The sequence below is a fragment of the Oryzias latipes genome, chromosome 18, assembly GCF_053564925.1.
Source record: "Oryzias latipes strain Hd-rR chromosome 18, Olatipes_Hd-rR_3.1".
Lineage (NCBI taxonomy): Eukaryota > Metazoa > Chordata > Actinopteri > Beloniformes > Adrianichthyidae > Oryzias > Oryzias latipes.
In genome coordinates this window covers 28,551,789-28,571,659 of record NC_136254.1, presented here as the reverse complement: position 1 = coordinate 28,571,659, position 19,871 = coordinate 28,551,789, and the positions used below count along the sequence as shown (strand labels likewise).

The 19,871-nt window shown below is 36.4% G+C and overlaps 2 protein-coding genes across 2 annotated transcripts in view; both read right to left on the bottom strand.

The window, feature by feature from the left end:
• The window catches only part of LOC144987173 (uncharacterized), a 75,697-nt gene that overhangs the window by 735 nt on the left and 55,091 nt on the right, over window positions 1-19,871 (bottom strand). The window contains exons 6-12 of the mRNA XM_078936253.1: window positions 3,740-3,991; window positions 3,062-3,316; window positions 2,424-2,873; window positions 1,899-2,150; window positions 1,221-1,475; window positions 583-1,032; window positions 57-308 (exon numbers count right to left, since the gene is read on the bottom strand). Of these exons, the coding sequence (XP_078792379.1) occupies window positions 57-308; window positions 583-1,032; window positions 1,221-1,475; window positions 1,899-2,150; window positions 2,424-2,873; window positions 3,062-3,316; window positions 3,740-3,991 (2,166 nt within the window). The remainder of the gene's footprint in view (window positions 1-56; window positions 309-582; window positions 1,033-1,220; window positions 1,476-1,898; window positions 2,151-2,423; window positions 2,874-3,061; window positions 3,317-3,739; window positions 3,992-19,871) is intronic.
• LOC110017058 (macrophage mannose receptor 1-like) lies at window positions 4,968-12,832 on the bottom strand. Its single transcript, XM_023965788.2, has 8 exons — window positions 12,710-12,832; window positions 12,554-12,596; window positions 10,271-10,441; window positions 9,921-10,151; window positions 9,313-9,412; window positions 8,970-9,208; window positions 7,068-7,316; window positions 4,968-5,421 (listed from the first exon to the last, which is right to left on the bottom strand). The coding sequence occupies exons 2-8, from the start codon at window positions 12,585-12,587 to the stop codon at window positions 5,069-5,071; spliced, it is 1,377 nt and encodes a 458-aa protein (XP_023821556.2). The 5' UTR covers window positions 12,588-12,596; window positions 12,710-12,832; the 3' UTR covers window positions 4,968-5,068.

Here is a 19,871-nt window from a genome sequence, read left to right as displayed (position 1 = left end):
TTATTTACACTCCCAAAGATCATTGCTTTGAATAAAAATTGTTCAATTTCACTCACCAGTTACTGCATCAATGCTGATTCCGCTGCTTCTAACATTCTCAAACACAGAGAAGAGAGTGAATGTGTATTTAGTTGCAGGAGTCAGAGATGAGAATGTGTAAGTTGCTGGTCCACTTCCTGCTGGAGCACTGATGTTTGACTCTGTTCCATTAAACTGCAGAACAAAGCTGACACTGCTGTTCACTGGATTCCACAGCAGAGTGATGCTGGTCTCATTTTGTCCTGATGATCTGAAGCCATGAGGAGGAACTGAAACAAGAAAAAAAAGCCAAATCTTCTCAATATTTGATGTATTCATGTGTCTTTGAGATTCCTGTTTTCTCTTAACTTTTTTATATTTTCTTTTTGTAAATACAAAACAGAAATTTAAAATGGTTGATTTTTTTCCATTTCCTATGTTTGAATTAGTTTTTTTTTTTAGCAAGATGAGTTTTTATTCTTACAATCTAAAACAACATCAATAGGTGTGTAATAATGCAAATTATTATGTAACTTTTCAATGCAAGAGCTCATAACAATTTACCTGGACAATATGAGTAGCCACATCCAGGCAGTCTTGGAAGTTTGTACACATAAAAGTCTCCATAGCAGAGTCTTGCCATGATGTTGTAAGAGTAATAGGAGTAGTAGCAGTCACTATCCCTTGCATAGGATGCAGAGAGAGTTACACTTTCATTATAACGAACAGGATGAGGTGTTGTCGACCAAACGCGATAAGAGCTACATCTGCTTTCTTGAACACACGTTTCAGGAATTTGAGCACTGCTTTGTCCCAAGAACATGCGATACCAATCGGATGAATAAGAATTTCCACCACACAAGGAGTTCCCATTGACGTTGTATTCAGACAGCCAGTCATCATTTAGTACAGTGTAGTGCTGACAGCCATCCAGACATTGGGAAGTTCCATTGACGTTGATGCAGACGTGGTCAGAAGGACAAAACCCCTGTCCACAGGGACGATGCTGGTGGTCTACATTTAAATGAACAGAAAAAATATAAAAATAAAAACTAGTAGAAATGGAAAACATGTGCTCAAAAGATGTTAAGGTGTTAAAAAACACAGAAAAATAAAAAATCCTACCTAATAACTTAGGTTTAGCAAATCAGTGCTTCTTTCAGTTTCAGTATTCTAGTAGTAAAAGTCTAGAAACTTCTTACCAGTAAAAACTCTCAGTGGTACTCCAGTACTTCTGGCGTTCTCAAACACAGAGTAAAGAGTACACATGTATACAGTAGCAGGACTGAGTGATGAGACAGTAAAAGCCACTGGTCCGTCTTCATCTGACGCAGGAATGGTCTTCCATTGCTGGTTATACTGGAGGATATAACCAGTACCTCTGACCTTACTCCACTGCAGAGTCATGCTGGTGTCATTTAGTCCAATTAACGTGAAGTTCTCTACATTTTGAGGAGCTGCAGACAAAACATATGTTTTTGCAGATGTTTCCAATAGTGTCTCACAACCATTCTACTTAGTTGGGCATTGGAAAAAAAGCTATTTTTGAATGAAAGAAAGAATATAACATTTTGTCCTATGAATACCAGTAATCAGAAGATTATTGTAAAGTCCTAACAGTCTATTTCTTTGCCTTCATACTTTTTTTTGCAGTAAATTTTTTTTTCATCCTCTCCTCTCCTTATTGCAGTACATTTAGCTAGACTTTTTCAGGTTATATATGTTAAAATGCCATCTTCAATTATTAAAATAATGCAACTTTATTAGTGTTTCTGAAGACATGACATTATTTAAAGCCAAAGGCTTTTATAAATGTTTTGACATTTATTTACACTCCCAAAGATCATTGCTTTGAATAAAAATTGTTCAATTTCACTCACCAGTTACTGCATCAATGCTGATTCCGCTGCTTCTAACATTCTCAAACACAGAGAAGAGAGTGAATGTGTATTTAGTTGCAGGAGTCAGAGATGAGAATGTGTAAGTTGCTGGTCCACTTCCTGCTGGAGCACTGATGTTTGACTCTGTTCCATTAAACTGCAGAACAAAGCTGACACTGCTGTTCACTGGATTCCACAGCAGAGTGATGCTGGTCTCATTTTGTCCTGATGATCTGAAGCCATGAGGAGGAACTGAAACAAGAAAAAAAGCCAAATCTTCTCAATATTTGATGTATTCATGTGTCTTTGAGATTCCTGTTTTCTCTTAACTTTTTTATATTTTCTTTTTGTAAATACAAAACAGAAATTTAAAATGGTTGATTTTTTTCCATTTCCTATGTTTGAATTAGTTTTTTTTTTTAGCAAGATGAGTTTTTATTCTTACAATCTAAAACAACATCAATAGGTGTGTAATAATGCAAATTATTATGTAACTTTTCAATGCAAGAGCTCATAACAATTTACCTGGACAATATGAGTAGCCACATCCAGGCAGTCTTGGAAGTTTGTACACATAAAAGTCTCCATAGCAGAGTCTTGCCATGATGTTGTAAGAGTAATAGGAGTAGTAGCAGTCACTATCCCTTGCATAGGATGCAGAGAGAGTTACACTTTCATTATAACGAACAGGATGAGGTGTTGTCGACCAAACGCGATAAGAGCTACATCTGCTTTCTTGAACACACGTTTCAGGAATTTGAGCACTGCTTTGTCCCAAGAACATGCGATACCAATCGGATGAATAAGAATTTCCACCACACAAGGAGTTCCCATTGACGTTGTATTCAGACAGCCAGTCATCATTTAGTACAGTGTAGTGCTGACAGCCATCCAGACATTGGGAAGTTCCATTGACGTTGATGCAGACGTGGTCAGAAGGACAAAACCCCTGTCCACAGGGAAGATGCTGGTGGTCTACATTCAAATAAACAGAAAAAATATAAAAATAAAAACTAGTAGAAATGGAAAACATGTGCTCAAAAGATGTTAAGGTGTTAAAAAACACAGAAAAATAAAAAATCCTACCTAATAACTTAGGTTTAGCAAATCAGTGCTTCTTTCAGTTTCAGTATTCTAGTAGTAAAAGTCTAGAAACTTCTTACCAGTAAAAACTCTCAGTGGTACTCCAGTACTTCTGGCGTTCTCAAACACAGAGTAAAGAGTACACATGTATACAGTAGCAGGACTGAGTGATGAGACAGTAAAAGCCACTGGTCCGTCTTCATCTGACGCAGGAATGGTCTTCCATTGCTGGTTATACTGGAGGATATAACCAGTACCTCTGACCTTACTCCACTGCAGAGTCATGCTGGTGTCATTTAGTCCAATTAACGTGAAGTTCTCTACATTTTGAGGAGCTGCAGACAAAACATATGTTTTTGCAGATGTTTCCAATAGTGTCTCACAACCATTCTACTTAGTTGGGCATTGGAAAAAAAGCTATTTTTGAATGAAAGAAAGAATATAACATTTTGTCCTATGAATACCAGTAATCAGAAGATTATTGTAAAGTCCTAACAGTCTATTTCTTTGCCTTCATACTTTTTTTTGCAGTAAAGTTTTTTTTCATCCTTTCCTCTCCTTATTGCAGTACATTTAGCTAGACTTTTTCAGGTTATATATGTTAAAATGCCATCTTCAATTATTAAAATAATGCAACTTTATTAGTGTTTCTGAAGACATGACATTATTTAAAGCCAAAGGCTTTTATAAATGTTTTGACATTTATTAACACTCCCAAAGATCATTGCTTTGAATAAAAATTGTTCAATTTCACTCACCAGTTACTGCATCAATGCTGATTCCGCTGCTTCTAACATTCTCAAACACAGAGAAGAGAGTGAATGTGTATTTAGTTGCAGGAGTCAGAGATGAGAATGTGTAAGTTGCTGGTCCACTTCCTGCTGGAGCACTGATGTTTAACTCTGTTCCATTAAACTGCAGAACAAAGCTGACACTGCTGTTCACTGGATTCCACAGCAGAGTGATGCTGGTCTCATTTTGTCCTGATGATCTGAAGCCATGAGGAGGAACTGAAACAAGAAAAAAAGCCAAATTTTCTCAATATTTGATGTATTCATGTGTCTTTGAGATTCCTGTTTTCTCTTAACTTTTTTATATTTTCTTTTTGTAAATACAAAACAGAAATTTAAAATGGTTGATTTTTTTCCATTTCCTATGTTTGAATTAGTTTTTTTTTTTTAGCAAGATGAGTTTTTATTCTTACAATCTAAAACAACATCAATAGGTGTGTAATAATGCAAATTATTATGAAACTTTTCAATGCAAGAGCTCATAACAATTTACCTGGACAATATGAGTAGCCACATCCAGGCAGTCTTGGAAGTTTGTACACATAAAAGTCTCCATAGCAGAGTCTTGCCATGATGTTGTAAGAGTAATAGGAGTAGTAGCAGTCACTATCCCTTGCATAGGATGCATAAAGAGTTACACTTTCATTATAACGAACAGGATGAGATGTTCTCACCCAATAACGATTTAAAGAGCTACATCTGCTTTCTTGAACACACGTTTCAGGAATTTGAGCACTGCTTTGTCCCACAAACATGCGATACCAATCTGAAGGTTGATAACTTCCATAGCACAAAGAGTTTCCATTGACGTTGTAGTCAGACAGCCAGTCATCATTTAGTACAGTGTAGTGCTGACAGCCATCCAGACATTGGAAAGTTCCATTGACATTGATGCAGACGTGGTCAGAAGGACAAAACCCCTGTCCACAGGGACGATGCTGGTAGTCTACATTTAAATGAAAACGAAAAGACAAAATTAAATCAATGAGACATAAGTTTAAAAAAACATGGTGCAGTATTTCATCAAGTATGTACAGAGCTTTAAAAAAATGAATATTGAGAAAAGGTATATTCATTTTCATTCTTCCATTAAAAATAGACATGATAGAATATAGATTTAGGGCCCACTGTTTAATTCATTTTAAGTATTTAGTATTTGATTTTCTAGGTCTTGTTTGATGTTTGAGAAAACTTTATGATTCTTTTTGCTCAGGATGTGGGCAGAGATTCATCTTTTGCCAGGACCTGGCCCCTGTCCATACCACCAGAATTACAAGTTTTATGGAAGTATGGAAATTAATACACTTTTCTACGATATCCTAGTATATTGGAAAGGGTCTGTATATACTTTATAAAAGTGGTTTTCCCTTTAAAGACTAAAGAGAAAAAACACTTACCAGTAACAACTCTTAGTTGTACTCCAGAGCTTGTCGCATTCTCAAACACAGTAAAAAGAGTAAATATGTATTCCGTCGCTGCATTCAGAGACACCACTGTGTAAGTTACTGGTCCATCTCCAGATGCAGGAATTGTTCTCGATTCACTGTTAAACTGCAGGATGTAGCTGGCATTGGTGACCTCACTCCACTGCAGAGTGATGCTGGTATCAGTTTTTCCAAGTACTTTCAAGTACTCTACATTTTGAGGAGCTGACAGTAAAAGAAGAAGAGCAACAAACAAAAATACTGCTGTAGTTTAATGTTTGATCAGAAAATAAAAGTTTAATATGAAAACCTATTGTGACAATGGTTTTTCCTGTCAAGCTTATGGCCTGTACAATTAATTGATTTGAAAAAGAAACTGGAAAACAGAAAGTTGGAAGATTGCTTGACAAGTATAATTGTCAAAGTGCTGGGAGTTGAGCTTGACCATGCGCAGCTTCAGTGGGTCCATGTCGTAATGTTGCTGGTGCCAGACGGGCTGGTCTGAGTATTTGAGAAACTGCCGATCTACTGGGATTTTCATCCCCACCCATCTCTAGGGTTTACAGAGAAAAGTCAGAAAAAGAGAAAATATCCAGTAAGCAGCAGTTCTGGGGCAGAAATGCCTTATTGATGCCAGAGGTCAGAGGAGAATGACCAGACTGGTTCCAGCTGACAGAAAAACATTTTCTTTAAACTGTTGTTTAAAGAAATTTTTTTGTAACAGTAAAATCTGTCCATCACAAGATGCCTTCAGTTCTCATTTGTTTGCTTAGCTGCTGGACAGGACAAGCTAAAAAAATTTGTAATGAATTTTAATAGAAGCATTGCAGGGCTTGAATATGAAGATGGACAGAAAGACCAAACATGCAGTGGTTAACTATCCAGGATATATCTCTTTAAGGAGTTGTAAGTGTAACACCCCTGCATGCATGTAACAAGAAATGAGTGTGTGTGTGTGTGTGTGTGTGTGTGTGTTTGTGGCAGGGGAACTCCTAAGCCTAAAATTGCTTCATTTGACCCATTGGATTGTGCCTCTTCCTTGCCTACAACGTACTTGAGAAGACGATAATTGTAAAGTACTTACAGAGTACTTATAGAGAACTTTACATTCAGTCCAAAACGTTGAAAGAAGCTCCTTTGAACTCAACAGAAAAAATAAAAAAGCTGTACTTTGGACGTTCAAGGAAAAGCTCAGCAGACTTATAACAACCACTTAGAATAAATGGCCAACAGGTGGCGCACATGCACAACTTTAGATGCCCTGGGACAGTGATTGACACTTGCCTGTTCTTTGGACAACATGTAGACTTTACAAAGGTACAACAATTAATCTGTTTGTTTAATAAAGAATTTTTGACATCAATAGGGACATTTTACCTCTTGTCCCCAGATGATTCATCAAAAACACACTGATCTACAGTATAAAATCTCAGGTTTTCTTCCTCTATAAACCAAACAGAAACCTCTAGACAGGGGTGCTCATTACGTTGATCACGATCAGGACATTACAGTGGATAGCAGGCCATCAAAAATAAACAAATAAATTCATTCATTCATTCATTCATTCATTCATTCATTCATTCATTCATTCATTCATTCTTCATTAATTCATCTTCTTTTCTGTACTGCAGGACTCTTAAGCGATGAGAAAACTGATATATGGGAAAAAGATTATTGTGTGTTCTTATATATATTTTTACTTTGTACACATACTTATTATGCATATGGTTTTTAAGTAAAGTCTGTAATGTTTAGGGTGAAGCTTAGATTGATTTTGTAGAATTGTTTTCAAACAATATTTTCATCTTTTATTAGATCAGTTGCTTTTTTTCATTTAAATCTGATTGACATTTTGTTGTAAAATAACTCACCAGTTGCTGCAGTGATGTTGACTCTAGTGAGAGAGGAGCGAGAAAGCAGAGTGAAGGTGTACTTGGTTCCAGCAGTGAGGGATGAAACAGTGTAATTTATTGGTCCATCTCCATCTGGAGCACTGATGTTTGTCTCTGTTCCATTAAACTGGAGAACAAAGCTATCATTGCTGTTCCCTCTATTCCACTGCAGAGTGATGCTGGTCTCATTTTGACTAAATGGTATGAAACCTTCTGCATTTGACAAAACTGAAAAAGAAAATCATACAGTTATTTATTAAATAATAGAGATATTCTACTCTGTGTTATATGTCTGTTCTATTATAGCCAATCTTAATGACCTCCTTAGTTCAATTATATTGTAAAGCATGACATCCAGCTGTGACAATGCAAACTGCAATTCATTTAAAAACTTGTTTTCTTGAATGCTTTACACTGCAAGCCTGTCGTGTTTTCTTCAAAAGATCAAATTTACTCTCAAGTTGACCAGAACATTGAATTTTAAGTCATAAACTAAAACCCTCTTGAAACCATAAGTCATTCTGTAGCTTCATGTGATCTTTCTCTACAACAATTAAAGCCTGAGTCACAACTGTCCTTCAGGGTGGATATGGGCAGCCTGTGAGCATAAACTGGGCAAACCTTTACGGGGCACGGAGGTTGACAACACAAAATACCAAGATTGTAGGCCGCTTGGTGAGCCTGTAGAGTGAAAAAGTTCATGCGCATTCTTTTCTTTTTTTTTTTTTACGGGCATGCTGTGAGCAACAGATCGTTGTGAACACTTATACAACACGAAAAGCAGGCGTGTCTGATGGATTTACATTTTCTAAATCCCCCCAGTCCCACAGACTGCGCAAGAAGCCTGTTAGTGCTGTTCACATGCAAATGTGCACTCCTTGTGCAGAGCCTGACTTAGAAATAAGATGGTAAATGGTGGATACTTATTTAGTGCTTTTCTACCTACTTCAAGGCAAAAAGCGCTTTACAGTCACAGCTCCATTCACCCAGTCACACACACATTCACAAACTGGTGAACACTGGCGACAACCTCCCACCAGAGGCAAGGTGGGGTTAAGTATCTTGCCCAAGGACATTTTGACTCATGGGTGTGCTAGGCGGGAATCGAACATGCAATCTTATGATCATGGGTCAACCGCCCTACCGCTGCACCACGGCCACCGTCCAACAATCAGAATGTAGTTTGTGTTGAACTTCTAAAGGTGTCTCAGGGGAAGTTATGTAACACCTGCACACCCAGTGCATGCTCAGTAAGGGGCCACACCTTACTTTACTAATGACGAGAGTAAAGGGACCAGGAAAGCACTGTATGATATAATCAATGGTATGTCATATGTGTGTGCAACTTGAAAGCCTTACAAATATTTGATGATACTCTTACTACGCGCACAACAATTGTACACTACTTTTTCATGAGATCCCTTTAGGTCATGTATGAGCCTCAAGGGAACTGTGAGACACACCTGCACTCACATTAAGATGCGTTTGCTTCTCTCTACAAACTCCCATAGGACCAGACAACCCAATAACCCGCTGCACCCGTAAAGGTCAACCCCTGTATGGATGCATGCGACTAAGGCTTAAACTGTTTAACCTAAAATAGTATTGGTTTAGAAAATTCATTGCACATAAACTCTCATCAATATGCAGCTTGTGAAAAATAAAGCAAGAAAAAAATAAAACGTATTGCTCGAAAATACTTAAAAATTATCTAAGTTGGTAAATAATCCTGATTATTAATTTATTAAAAAATACATAATTTAAGACATATTTCATGAATTAGGTTAGCAAGGTTTAGTGAAAATGTGTATTTAATTTTAAAGAGGGCCCTTTGGTAATAAACAACATGTACTATATTTAAAGAAAAAGTAAATGCAGTACTTGATCCATAACAGATGAATGGAAAACTCTGGGAACAAGTTTCATCCGACCATCGTCCTGAGTCACTGAGAGATGCAGCGATGCACTTCTGGTCCCCCTGGTCTGGTTGATTTTCAGCCCAATGTTTAAAGACTGTGTTGCTCCCATCTGACCACACTTTATGACGATACAGACCGATCCACACACAACTACCGTTTGCTAGCTTGTTGATGACATCATTTTCTGTTTGATTCCAAATGCTGTGGGACATGAAGCATCATATAAGCAGAAAAAGACACATTTTTCTTAGTTTAAAGTGACTGTTTATGACAAATACATTATTGATGGGTTTAGTGCATCTTACCTGGCTAAATCAACAAAATTCTGCCTGCAGTATTTCTGGGCTTCAGTCCAATTTAGTGTTGCATAACCAACAACGAATGAGGCAGTTCCGTTTACTGTCCCTGTAAATGTTTTTGCAAAGAATAACCAATAGTGTACTAGAATTATTTTCATACAAACTTCACACAATTGAACAAGTTCTAGTGTTTTGTGTTTCTTTTCCTCTTTGATTCCCATAAAGTCAAAGCAGATAGTCAATCTGTCAGACAGTGGTTTTTATTTCTACTTCCTGTCTTTTCATTGAGGTGGTTTTCCTTTGGACAGTCACCAATTGTTTTCTTAGAACTGAGGATTACAACAAAGATTTTGGATGTAACGTTGATGTACTGTTGGTCACTGAAATATGTAATTATCTGAATATAGTTAAAACAATAAGGAACAATGTGGACTGATTAGAAATAAAACAATCATAGAGGATTTAGCATGGTTTCCTGTTGGTTTTATGTTATTCTTAGGGCAACTAAACACAGCTGTCCTGAAATTAGCTTATCAGAAAATGTGCATAACTTGAACATCAGAATGTAGATTCTGTGATGAAGATTCATGGACATATGTATGAAAAAAGCTTACCATTGTAGCACACAAAACCATGTTCTTCATTGCAGTCACGGTCATCCCAGTTGCCTTGGGATGAGTTTCCACTCAGATATGCAACACAGTACTGTTGTCCATTCAGGTTGTCTGGTTGGTTAAGTTGCCAGTTTTTGAAGGTTTGCTCTCTTTCCATATAGAAGCTGCTGTCATTTAAGGACCACTTCCAGCTGTTCTCCAAGTCATCGTGCAGACCAATCCAAACCTTGCCTGTTCAAAAATTGGTAAAACTGGTAAATCATTCTTTTAGCCATACTTTGCATATTTAATGTATGTTTGTAACAATGTATTGCAAACTAAATGTGTAGATCTATATTTTGAGAAATCACCTGTGTAGTTTGATGTAGTATTTAGAACAGCCCCAACATCAGCCGTGTTCTCTATGGTGGCCAGATCAGTGTATTCACGTCTGCAGAAACTCTGACATTCTGTCCAGCTCAGCTCAGTGTTCACAAAGTAGAACTGATGAGTTTGAGCAAAGGAAACACTAAGCAGTGCTCCTGAAACACAATACATGAAAGAAATTTGAATGCATCTCATTTTCATCAGGATATTTTTGTCAAATTTATTTGCTAAGTTTTTTTTAACTAAACGTTGCTTTCTTTTTAGGGAAAATTTTTTGTCTTATGACTTACATAGCAATTTGCAAAAAAAACTATTGTGGAGGTCCAATACAGATAAAAGACAAATTAAAAGCAGACACATTAAAAAGTCAATAAAATGCATGACAACCAAATAGTTAACTCCACCCATTGTCTCTATTCTATCAGCAGTTTCACCACAAAGTACAACAAAACAAGGAACCAATAATAAGGCAGGAAGGAATAAAATATGCATGTAGGCATGTAAGTCAGTCAGTCTGTCCATCTGAGTTACTTCCTTTAAACTTGTTTGGAGAAATCCTTTTTTACACTTCATATTGTGTTATTCATAACTTTGCTATAGTAGTAACCTGTGAAACCAGCATTCTTGTGAACAGAACACAGCCTTTGGGGCGTTTTTGAAATGTTGAAAGATGGTTTTCAGCTAAATGTACATGACATAAACTCACACATGAACATTTGTGAACAGTGTGGTTCTTTGGTTCTTGAAATGTAAACAACTGATTAATTAGTTTTAACGTTAAATTAAAATATGATAGAAGCAAAGTAATATCTTTTTTAAAAAAAATGTTTAAATTTACTATGGCTGCCATTTAAAATCCAGGTTGTCAGACATAATTATTTGTCTTTGATTAAAATAGGAAAATGCCTGCAATTCAGGTTACTTCTTCTCTTTATTGAGTACTTTAAAAATTTCTGTTTACCATAATCTCCACTCAAACCAGTCTGAGCGGATTCCGCTGCCACTTTATGCTTCAATGAAAGTATTTTTCCTCTGATGCCATCTATTTTTTCTTAACAATGACAACTTTTTTTTAAACTTGTAAATTGGTAAGAAATTTTAAAAAAATGGATGAAACTGTGTAGATTTTTTTTTAATCACGGAGCTGAAATAAATTGTGACTTAAGTTTAATATAATTCTTTGAGCCATTCCCTTTGAAATCATCAAGGACACGTTTAAAATTACGCTTTTATGGGGTTTCCAAAGTGCTTTTTCTGCCTCTATCCAACTACATCTTTTTTGTCCATCAACTCTCACCAAGTACCTGGAAGGACTTCCATGAACAAACCATCTCAATCTGCTTTCCTTGTATTTATCCCCAAAACATCTAACATGAGCTGTTAGTCTGATGGACTCATTCCTGACCCAATCCAGCTTGGTTATTCTCAGAGAACCTAAAAAACAACTAAAAGGCAACAAAAATGCTGCTTTCACCACAGCCTTCTACACCTTTCTTTTCATTCTCACTGACAGTCTTTTGTCAGTCATCACACCTGTAACCTTCCCCCACCTGTTCCAACCTGCTTGGGCACACCTCTTTATCTCTTTCCCACACTCTCTATTTCTGGACTGTTGAACTTAAAGTCCTTCATCGTCTTCACCTCGCCTCCCTGTAACCTCACCATTTCATTTCAGTCCCTCTCATTAACTAAAAGCTACCCTTTCTTGCTGCAGCTGACCATTACTAATAACAATGTATATTTGTTGGGGATTATGCTACACTGTTGCTCAGAAATGCCCACTTCCCAAACTCAAAATTATAGATTAGTGTTTACATATGAGTTTAAAAAACTTTTATAGTTGAAAAATATAAATGCATGAACTACTGTGTAAATCTTTTAAATGACAAGCAATGCAGCCTAGAATTACATTGATCATGCAGTATTTACTAAATGTATTTAGTATTTAAAAAATGTGAATAATATCTGCTTCTAATATATCTTATAAAGGAACAAACCAGATTAAAAAGATAAAAATGATTTTCAAAAAATTAAACAAATTTGTATTTACACAAACAGCAACAAAGAAATTATAGCTAAAGTGCTTAATTACAAAAGTATGTAGTAATGTAATATTCTCACATATGACAAGCATTGTTATCTATAAGGAAATTCATCAGAAAGTATTTGCTGTATTAGAAATGTCAATATTACTACTACAACTTAATACTAATACGAATATTACAAAAATATTAAAAAGATCAAAATCATTAAAAAATTAAACAAACCTGTTAGCGCACATACAAACAGCCAGAGATCCATGATTCAAACCTTGGCAAAAGAAGCACATTTGAAACTCCATGCAGTTAATTATTTAAATTATGCGCATTTGAGATTTTTTATACAAAAGTCTGTAGACATACAAAAGAAAAAAAGTTACTTACCATTGTATTATTTATATTCCTATTTGAAATGACAGTGCTTCCAACCATTCATATTCTATAAGGAGGTTGTGTGATGTTTGTTTCCCAACAATGACTATTCCCCTTTTAAGATCTCCTGTTTGGGGCGGGGCCAAGTTTATGCTATCTCTCTCTATAGGAGCATCCCAAAACAATGACTCCTGTTTGTTTTGACAGGAATGTGTTCAATCCAGTCTGAACAGCAAAAAAAAAAATCTTTTTACTTTTGCTTTCTAAAGTGCAGCAAACTCTTTCTTCTACTAATGCATAACACCACATTGTCACTTTAGAACATTTTTCTGATGTGTTCCACGGTCCAGCAAACATAACAGTTAAAAGAGGAAGTGATAAAGACTATAGATTTACATTTAAAGAAATCTACACATCGAGACATTTAGTAATTGAAACCCTTTAATCCACATCTGTCAAAACTTTATTCAAGGGCTGATGTTCTGTATAGTTTAGTAAAATATTAAAAATAATATATCAATAATATATTCTGCTTTGAACTTCTATAATTGACAAAACACAAATTGTTCCGGACAACAAGAAGTGGGTGGGCAGGTTTCTAAAAAAACAAACAGGACACCAACTGTCTGAGACTGCAGTTGGACACCTCTGTTATCGAGTCCAAGCTTTTCTATTTAATGCAAGCCAGGGATAATGTGGGTGTTTTTATTTAAAAACTCTGAAGTTTTTATGCAGTGTGCAGAGATGCATGCAGATAAAGAAGACTAGTTTTTAGTTTAAAAACAGACAATAATTCTTAGTCAGAAAGACAATCTGCAGTTATTTTCTAGTCTTAGAATAAGAACTCAGTCATTGAGAATTTAGCCAGATAATGGTTATTAAATTACTTTGTATTTATGAGGTGTGTGTCGCTATTAACGTAAAATACTACTTCAAAGAACATCACTGTTCAAGATGGCTTCAGGTCTCATCTTTTAACTGGCCAGCAATCCAACTGAACCCACTCAGAGTTTTTGGTGCTCAGTAACTCTTCTGATTGTTTCAATAACTGTTTCAGACACATTTGTTCTCAAAGGGTTAACAATTTTAATGCTAAATTTATGCAAAAACTCCTCAGTAAAGTGCTTCTTGATCACTTTTACCACTTGATCTTTTACCAGCTGATCTGTAAACCATGTGACTTGACAGGTTGGAGCATTCTTTAGTCCATAAAGACGTTACAGTCTAATTAGATAATTCAATGAGAAAGGCACACCTTAACGCTTGAAAAAGAAAGTTAAATAACTTTGACAGCTTGTTTTGATAAAAGTTTTCTTCTCTTTCAAAGTAATACATAATAAAGTTCTTTAGCTGTGACCTTAATGTACCAAACTTGATCAGCTACTCTCTACTTTGATGTCAACTGAGATTTAAAATGTGGAGTTGAATCTGTCTGCTGTGCTTCTCCTTGTTTGTAAATCTTTGTATTTAAACTGACTGATCTATTATTTTGTATTTTTGACAGGTTATGAGCTCTCCAAAAAAGTTCTCCATTTTGCTTTTACTAGCATAAAACAGATAACAGCAGCATTGAAGGGCATATTTTTCAGTTTGGTTGCGTTGCTTTGAGGTATTTTGATAGAAAACAGAAAAACACAATAACTCACAAAACTGAGAACTTTGGTTTGGCATTTAGCATACATGTTCTGTTTTCAGTTGTCACCTTGTCAATCGCACCAGTTTCAGGTTAATGATTCCCAGCTGTCTTCATTCAGCTTATCATCTTCAGTCTGTTTAAGTATCTGGTTTTCTGTTCATCCTGGTTAGGTCAACTGCTTTTCATTACGTTTTTTCCCTTTAGTCTGTTGGGTTTTAGATGTTTAACTTTATTTGCTAAATCTTTGAGTTTTTACCATAAGTCCAGTCTCCTGCATTTTGGGTCCTTCACCATTTATTGCCAAAAGCTGTCAGCTTAAAAAAAAGAAAAAAAAAGAAGAATATTGTCTTATATAATTGGAAATAAATTCAGGCATGAATGGGTTAAATGCCAGCGGTAAGAACAGTGACTAAGCACCAAAAACTCTGAGTGAGTTAAATTGGATTGATGACCAGTTGAGGTACAAGAAAAATGTGAAAATAAGAGACTAAACAAAAAAAAGATCTACTGTCAGTTTTTTGTGTTTTATTTATTTCTTTTTAAATTTAATGGAGTTGGATTGAACTTTTAGCCTTAAGAGGCATTTAAATTAGTTTATGTGCATCTTAACTGTATTTAAAACATTAAAAACTATTCAAAATGACAGCTCTTTGCCTGCAATTTTATTTTGGATTTGTTAAAAATTAATATCATTAATACTTTGATCATACTGTATTTAAATGTTTTTGTCTGTCATTTTAATTTGTCTTTATTATTTGAAACTGCTGTGTAGCTGAAAAGTTTATCTGCATATTTCTCTGCAAACTGTATGAAAAATGCGAGTCTTTCTATTAAAACAGCTATAATTTTATAATTTATTATTTTGTTTTTAAATATTTATTTCTGTCCAAGTGCTTAAATGGTGTTTTTTTTCCCTTTAAGAAAATGTGGATTAAGTTTTCTATTAACTGTTTGACAACTAAACCTATGTAGCCCTTCTGCCAGAATGGGTAAGAAATACAAAAACATCATTTTAATTACATTTAAACATTTTTTTACATCTTTAGTTTTCACTTTATCTTTTGAATTTTAGACCTTTTGTATTTTCTGCTTTTCTTGCTGATTCTCATTTGTTATGACAGTTTGCACTGTTACTTGACAGCCAGACTAAATACCATGAACCCTCATGTTGAAGCTAAACACAAGATCTATGTATAAAATGTACTTCCACTGCAAGAAGATGGAGAGATTTGGTTGGAAAAAGTGCGAAAAATACTGTCACAAACGGGTGGTGTACAGATCCAATCTGCAAAAGGCTTGGTGTAAGAATTCTAATACTTCAATAAACAAACTTAAACTTGGACAAACTGTGAAACAAGGACAGAAAAAAGGTCAAAAACAGAAGATTACAACAACAAAGAAAACAGAACTGAACAAAAAACCGAAGAGCACATTCCAAACAATCAAGAAGCAGCCAACCTTATCATGCAAGCAAACTTTCTAGTATGTGTTTTACAGGCCTAACCAGTTTTAGTGATGATCACTATAATATTTAATCTGTATGCAGGTGTACTGACAATATCTGTTGAAACGGCATTACATTTGTCAAACTGTGAGATAGTTTATTTCTTGTGCTTTTGTTATTTTCTATTCAAAAACATTCATACATTCCTATTGCATTTTTTATTTTGTTACTTTTCATTAAACAAGTGAAAGGTGTCTGGCCGTTCTCCTCTGACCTCTGGCATCAACCAGACATTTCTGCCGCCAACAGAACTGACTCTGACTTGATTTGTTCTGATTTTGGGACCATTCCCTGTAAACACTACAGATGGTTCCGGGTGAAAATCCCAGCAGATCAGCAGTTTTTGAAATACTCAGACAAGGCCGTCTGGCACCAACAACGACTCCACGTTTAAAGTCACAGAAATCATCTTTTTTTTTTCTTTTCAACTTGAACTGAAAATCCAGGCAACAAAAGAGGATTTGAAAAAGGAATTCAACAGCTAAATTTTTGTGCCTTCAGCTGCATATCTTTTCCTTCAACCTTGCTTAAATCCTGGTTGCACAACCACCAGCATTGTGTTTTGTTTGTGCAGCATTTACTGATATTCAACAATGAGCAACGCTTTTACTTTCTCTTTAAGGCTTCATTTCATTCATTTTACCTTCAATTTTAGAATGAAGGTAAAACCTTCAACCTTCAATGTGAGCAAATCAGGTTCCAAATCCTCTGCATGTTTTTAGTGCCAACTTTGTTAAACATCTTTGAAATTATTTCATGGAAACTTGAAAACATTCCATTGAACATGCTAGCCGTGTTCCTTCCAAATCACAGCGTTCAGTGCCTGTCTGCATGTCAAATTCAAAAGACAGATCAGAATACAAACCTACATTTATGTCCTATAAACACAGGATACTTCAGAGAAAAGTGAGATGTAAAACCTTTTTTATTGCAGCAGAAAAACGCTCAGTGAACACGGAGGCTATGAAGCAGATATTAGCCTGAGCTAAAGCCATAATTAATTAAATAATAAAACAGTGTTTTCTTACTTATATATCAAAGTGTTTGAATCCGTGCTGAGATGAATATTTGTTGGTCTGCTCTGCTTTTAATAGAAAACGCAAAGTGTCATTGTTGCAGTAGTAAAGAAAAAAATCTAGTTTTACAAAAGATAGTTTTGTTAAAACATACAACAACTCTGTTCCTGCTGCTGTCCCCCTCAGTTTCTTTAAATTATTAGTAACTAGTAGTTAGGAAGTAAGAGTTCTAGTAAATGTTGATTATCAAGTAGGACATGTTTTCAAGATGACTTGAAATTGGTGCTGCCTCATTTGTTGAGCTAATCTTTTTATCTCCTCAGGTTTTGCTCAGTGAAACCCACGACTGAATCAGGTTGAACCAAAATCTAGAAAGAAAACGATTGACACTTGAATAAAGAATGCTCTTTGAACTTCAACACATGGCAGACAGATTGTTGGAACAGAAACCTTCCCATGATGGGGAAGCAGCTCAGTGATGGATGGACAGTCTACACCCACACAATGTTCAACTGGTCTGACTGCTTTTGTGCTAAAAGCAATCTTAGATAACTGACAATAAAGAAAAACACAATAAGAAACCACGACACGTATGTTTCTGTGCACAAGGAAGAAGAATTCAAGTGTGATGGAGGACTCCCATCATCCTTGTCTCTCTCAAAGGACTGCTTCATCTCGTGCTTCTTTTATTAAGAATCCAAGTAGGATGTAGCAGAACAAAGTTGAAAAGTATTCTAGGGGCGTCGCATAATGAACCTTTTGGGGATGTTTTCAGTTCAAACAGCATTCTTTCCTTATCTGCTAAGGACAGTGTGTCGTCAGTTGACATCTCACACAGAATCTACAATGGCCTCCATCCCCCAGACTGGACTGTTCATCACATCCATTCAGGTGAGAAGAGAGCTGGGGAGGCTCAACCAGTAAAAGGCTGCTGGACCTGATGGCATCAGTCCTCGGGTACTTAAGAACTGTTCCAGCCAGCTATGTGGTGTACTCCCACACCTGTACAACCTGAGCCTTCACCTTCAGAGGATTCCAGTGCTATGGAAGACTTCCTGCCTCGTCCCGGTGCCAAAAAGGAACCATCCTGTGTGCCCTGGTGATTACAGGCCTATAGCACTGACCTCCCCTATTATGAAGGTCATGGAGTAGCTGGTGCTGTCACACCTCAGACCCCTTCTGAGCCCCTTCCAAGATCCTTTGCAGTTTGCATACCAATCCAAGGCTGGAGTGGATGATGCACTGATATACCTGCTTACTCCTCCCTGGAAAAGCCGAACACCACAGTGAGGATCATGTTCTTTGACTTCTCTTCAGCCTTCAACACCATCCAGCTGAGACTGATGAGGGAGAAGTTAGAGAAGATGCAGGCAGATGCCCCCCTGGTCTCATGGATTGAGGACTACCTGACAGGTCGACCACAGTTTGTGAGACTGCAGAGCTGTGTGTCTGACACCCTGATGAGCAACACTGGAGCCCCTCCAGGAACCATGCTACCCCCCTTCCTATTCACCACCTACACAGCTGACTTCCAGTACCACTCTGAGCTATGTATCCTTCAGAAGTACTCTGACGACACTGCTGTTGTAGGGTGTGTGGAAAATGGACGGGAGCCTCGTGGAGAGTTTAGTCAGGTGGTCTGCGTAAAATTACCTGCAGCTGAACGTGGCCAAGACTACAGAGATAGTAATAGACTTCAGTAGGAGAAAGTTCCCGCCCTCCCCAGTCTGTATCAGTGGGACGGATGTAGAAATTGTCTCGTCCTACAAGTTCCTGGGCGTCCATCTGGATTCAGGTACTTCAATGTCTGCAGCAGGATGCTTCACGTTTTACCAGTCTGTCATGGCGAGGACCATCCTCTTTGCTGTAGTGTGCTGGCATCAAAGCAAAAGATGCCGACAGACTGAATAAACTCATCAAAAACATAGCCCCAACTGTCAACTTAAAACGCAGCTTTTGTCCCTAAATAGAGAAATTAAAAGAATGTGTTCTTGGCTTTTCTGTTTTAAACTTTGAGCCTTTTCTCTGAATGAAACTGAGTATCTGCTGAAGCAAAAAAAAAAACAACAACAAAAAAAAACACTGGGTATTCCTTTATGAATTACTGCTAGAGCCCTACACAACACATCCATAATTTTCCATCATAATTTTCCACTAGCTACAAGAGAATCAGACATCAAATATCAAAAACAACCAGCAGATTTTACAAATACAAAGTGGATATTTTCAAAACGTGACATAAATTATAAAAAAAACATTGAAAGCTAAAATGTAATATAAAATAAACTTAATTCTGAACTCCTTGGAGAATATTGTTAAATGACTGAACTAAAACTAAATTATTTTAGAGCAGTAAGCCACATGAATTGTGGGATTACACAAGTAATGATACGTTTAGCAGAAAAACTTTACACTTTCCTGTAAACTTCTCTTCCTGTCCAGGCAGAGTCCACTCACTTTACCAACATGCAAATATACAAGTATAGAGAATTTCATGTAATAATTTATTTGGTATCAAAATTTTGATCTAAGTCATTTTTGTCAGTTTTTTTATTCGTAGATTAGCATGGAATAAGGTTATTTATATTTTGATATATTAATTTTGCAAGTCCAAAATACTGAGACAAAAAGCTAAGTATTCAAGTTAGTCTCAAATGAATTGAATTTGTCACTTCAGACATTTTAGTATTTATATACCTAGTGTAAACAATGTTAGGCACATGCACAAATAGCCAACTTTTCTAGTAAGAGCTTACATTTGGACATTAAAATTGCAGTTAAAGAAATTATAACTACATTTTTTACTGTTTTAAATAAAATAGCTATTGCTGGAGAAGTTATGAGTTTCAGGTGTGTCAGGATGCTCCGCCCTCATCCTCAACACCTGTAGAAACAAAAACCAGGGGAAACAGTGGAATGGAACAGGACAGCACTAGCAGCAGTGACCAGGAGAGGGAGACAGAGAGACAGGAAGCTGTCAAACAGGGACACACTGCCCTTTCAGTGGATTGGTGAAAT

What these genes read in the sequence shown, in the direction of transcription:
- LOC110017058 (XM_023965788.2), bottom strand. Translation starts at nt 12,587, where the DNA reads ATGGATCTCTGGCTGTTTGTATGTGCGCTAACAG. An exon ending in TGGTTTTGTGTGCTACAATG is followed by an intron (nt 9,413 to 9,920) that starts GTAAGCTTTTTT and finishes AAACATTTACAG; the next exon opens with GGACAGTAAACGGAACTGCC. An exon ending in CAACATCACTGCAGCAACTG is followed by an intron (nt 5,422 to 7,067) that starts GTGAGTTATTTT and finishes TTTTACTGTCAG; the next exon opens with CTCCTCAAAATGTAGAGTAC.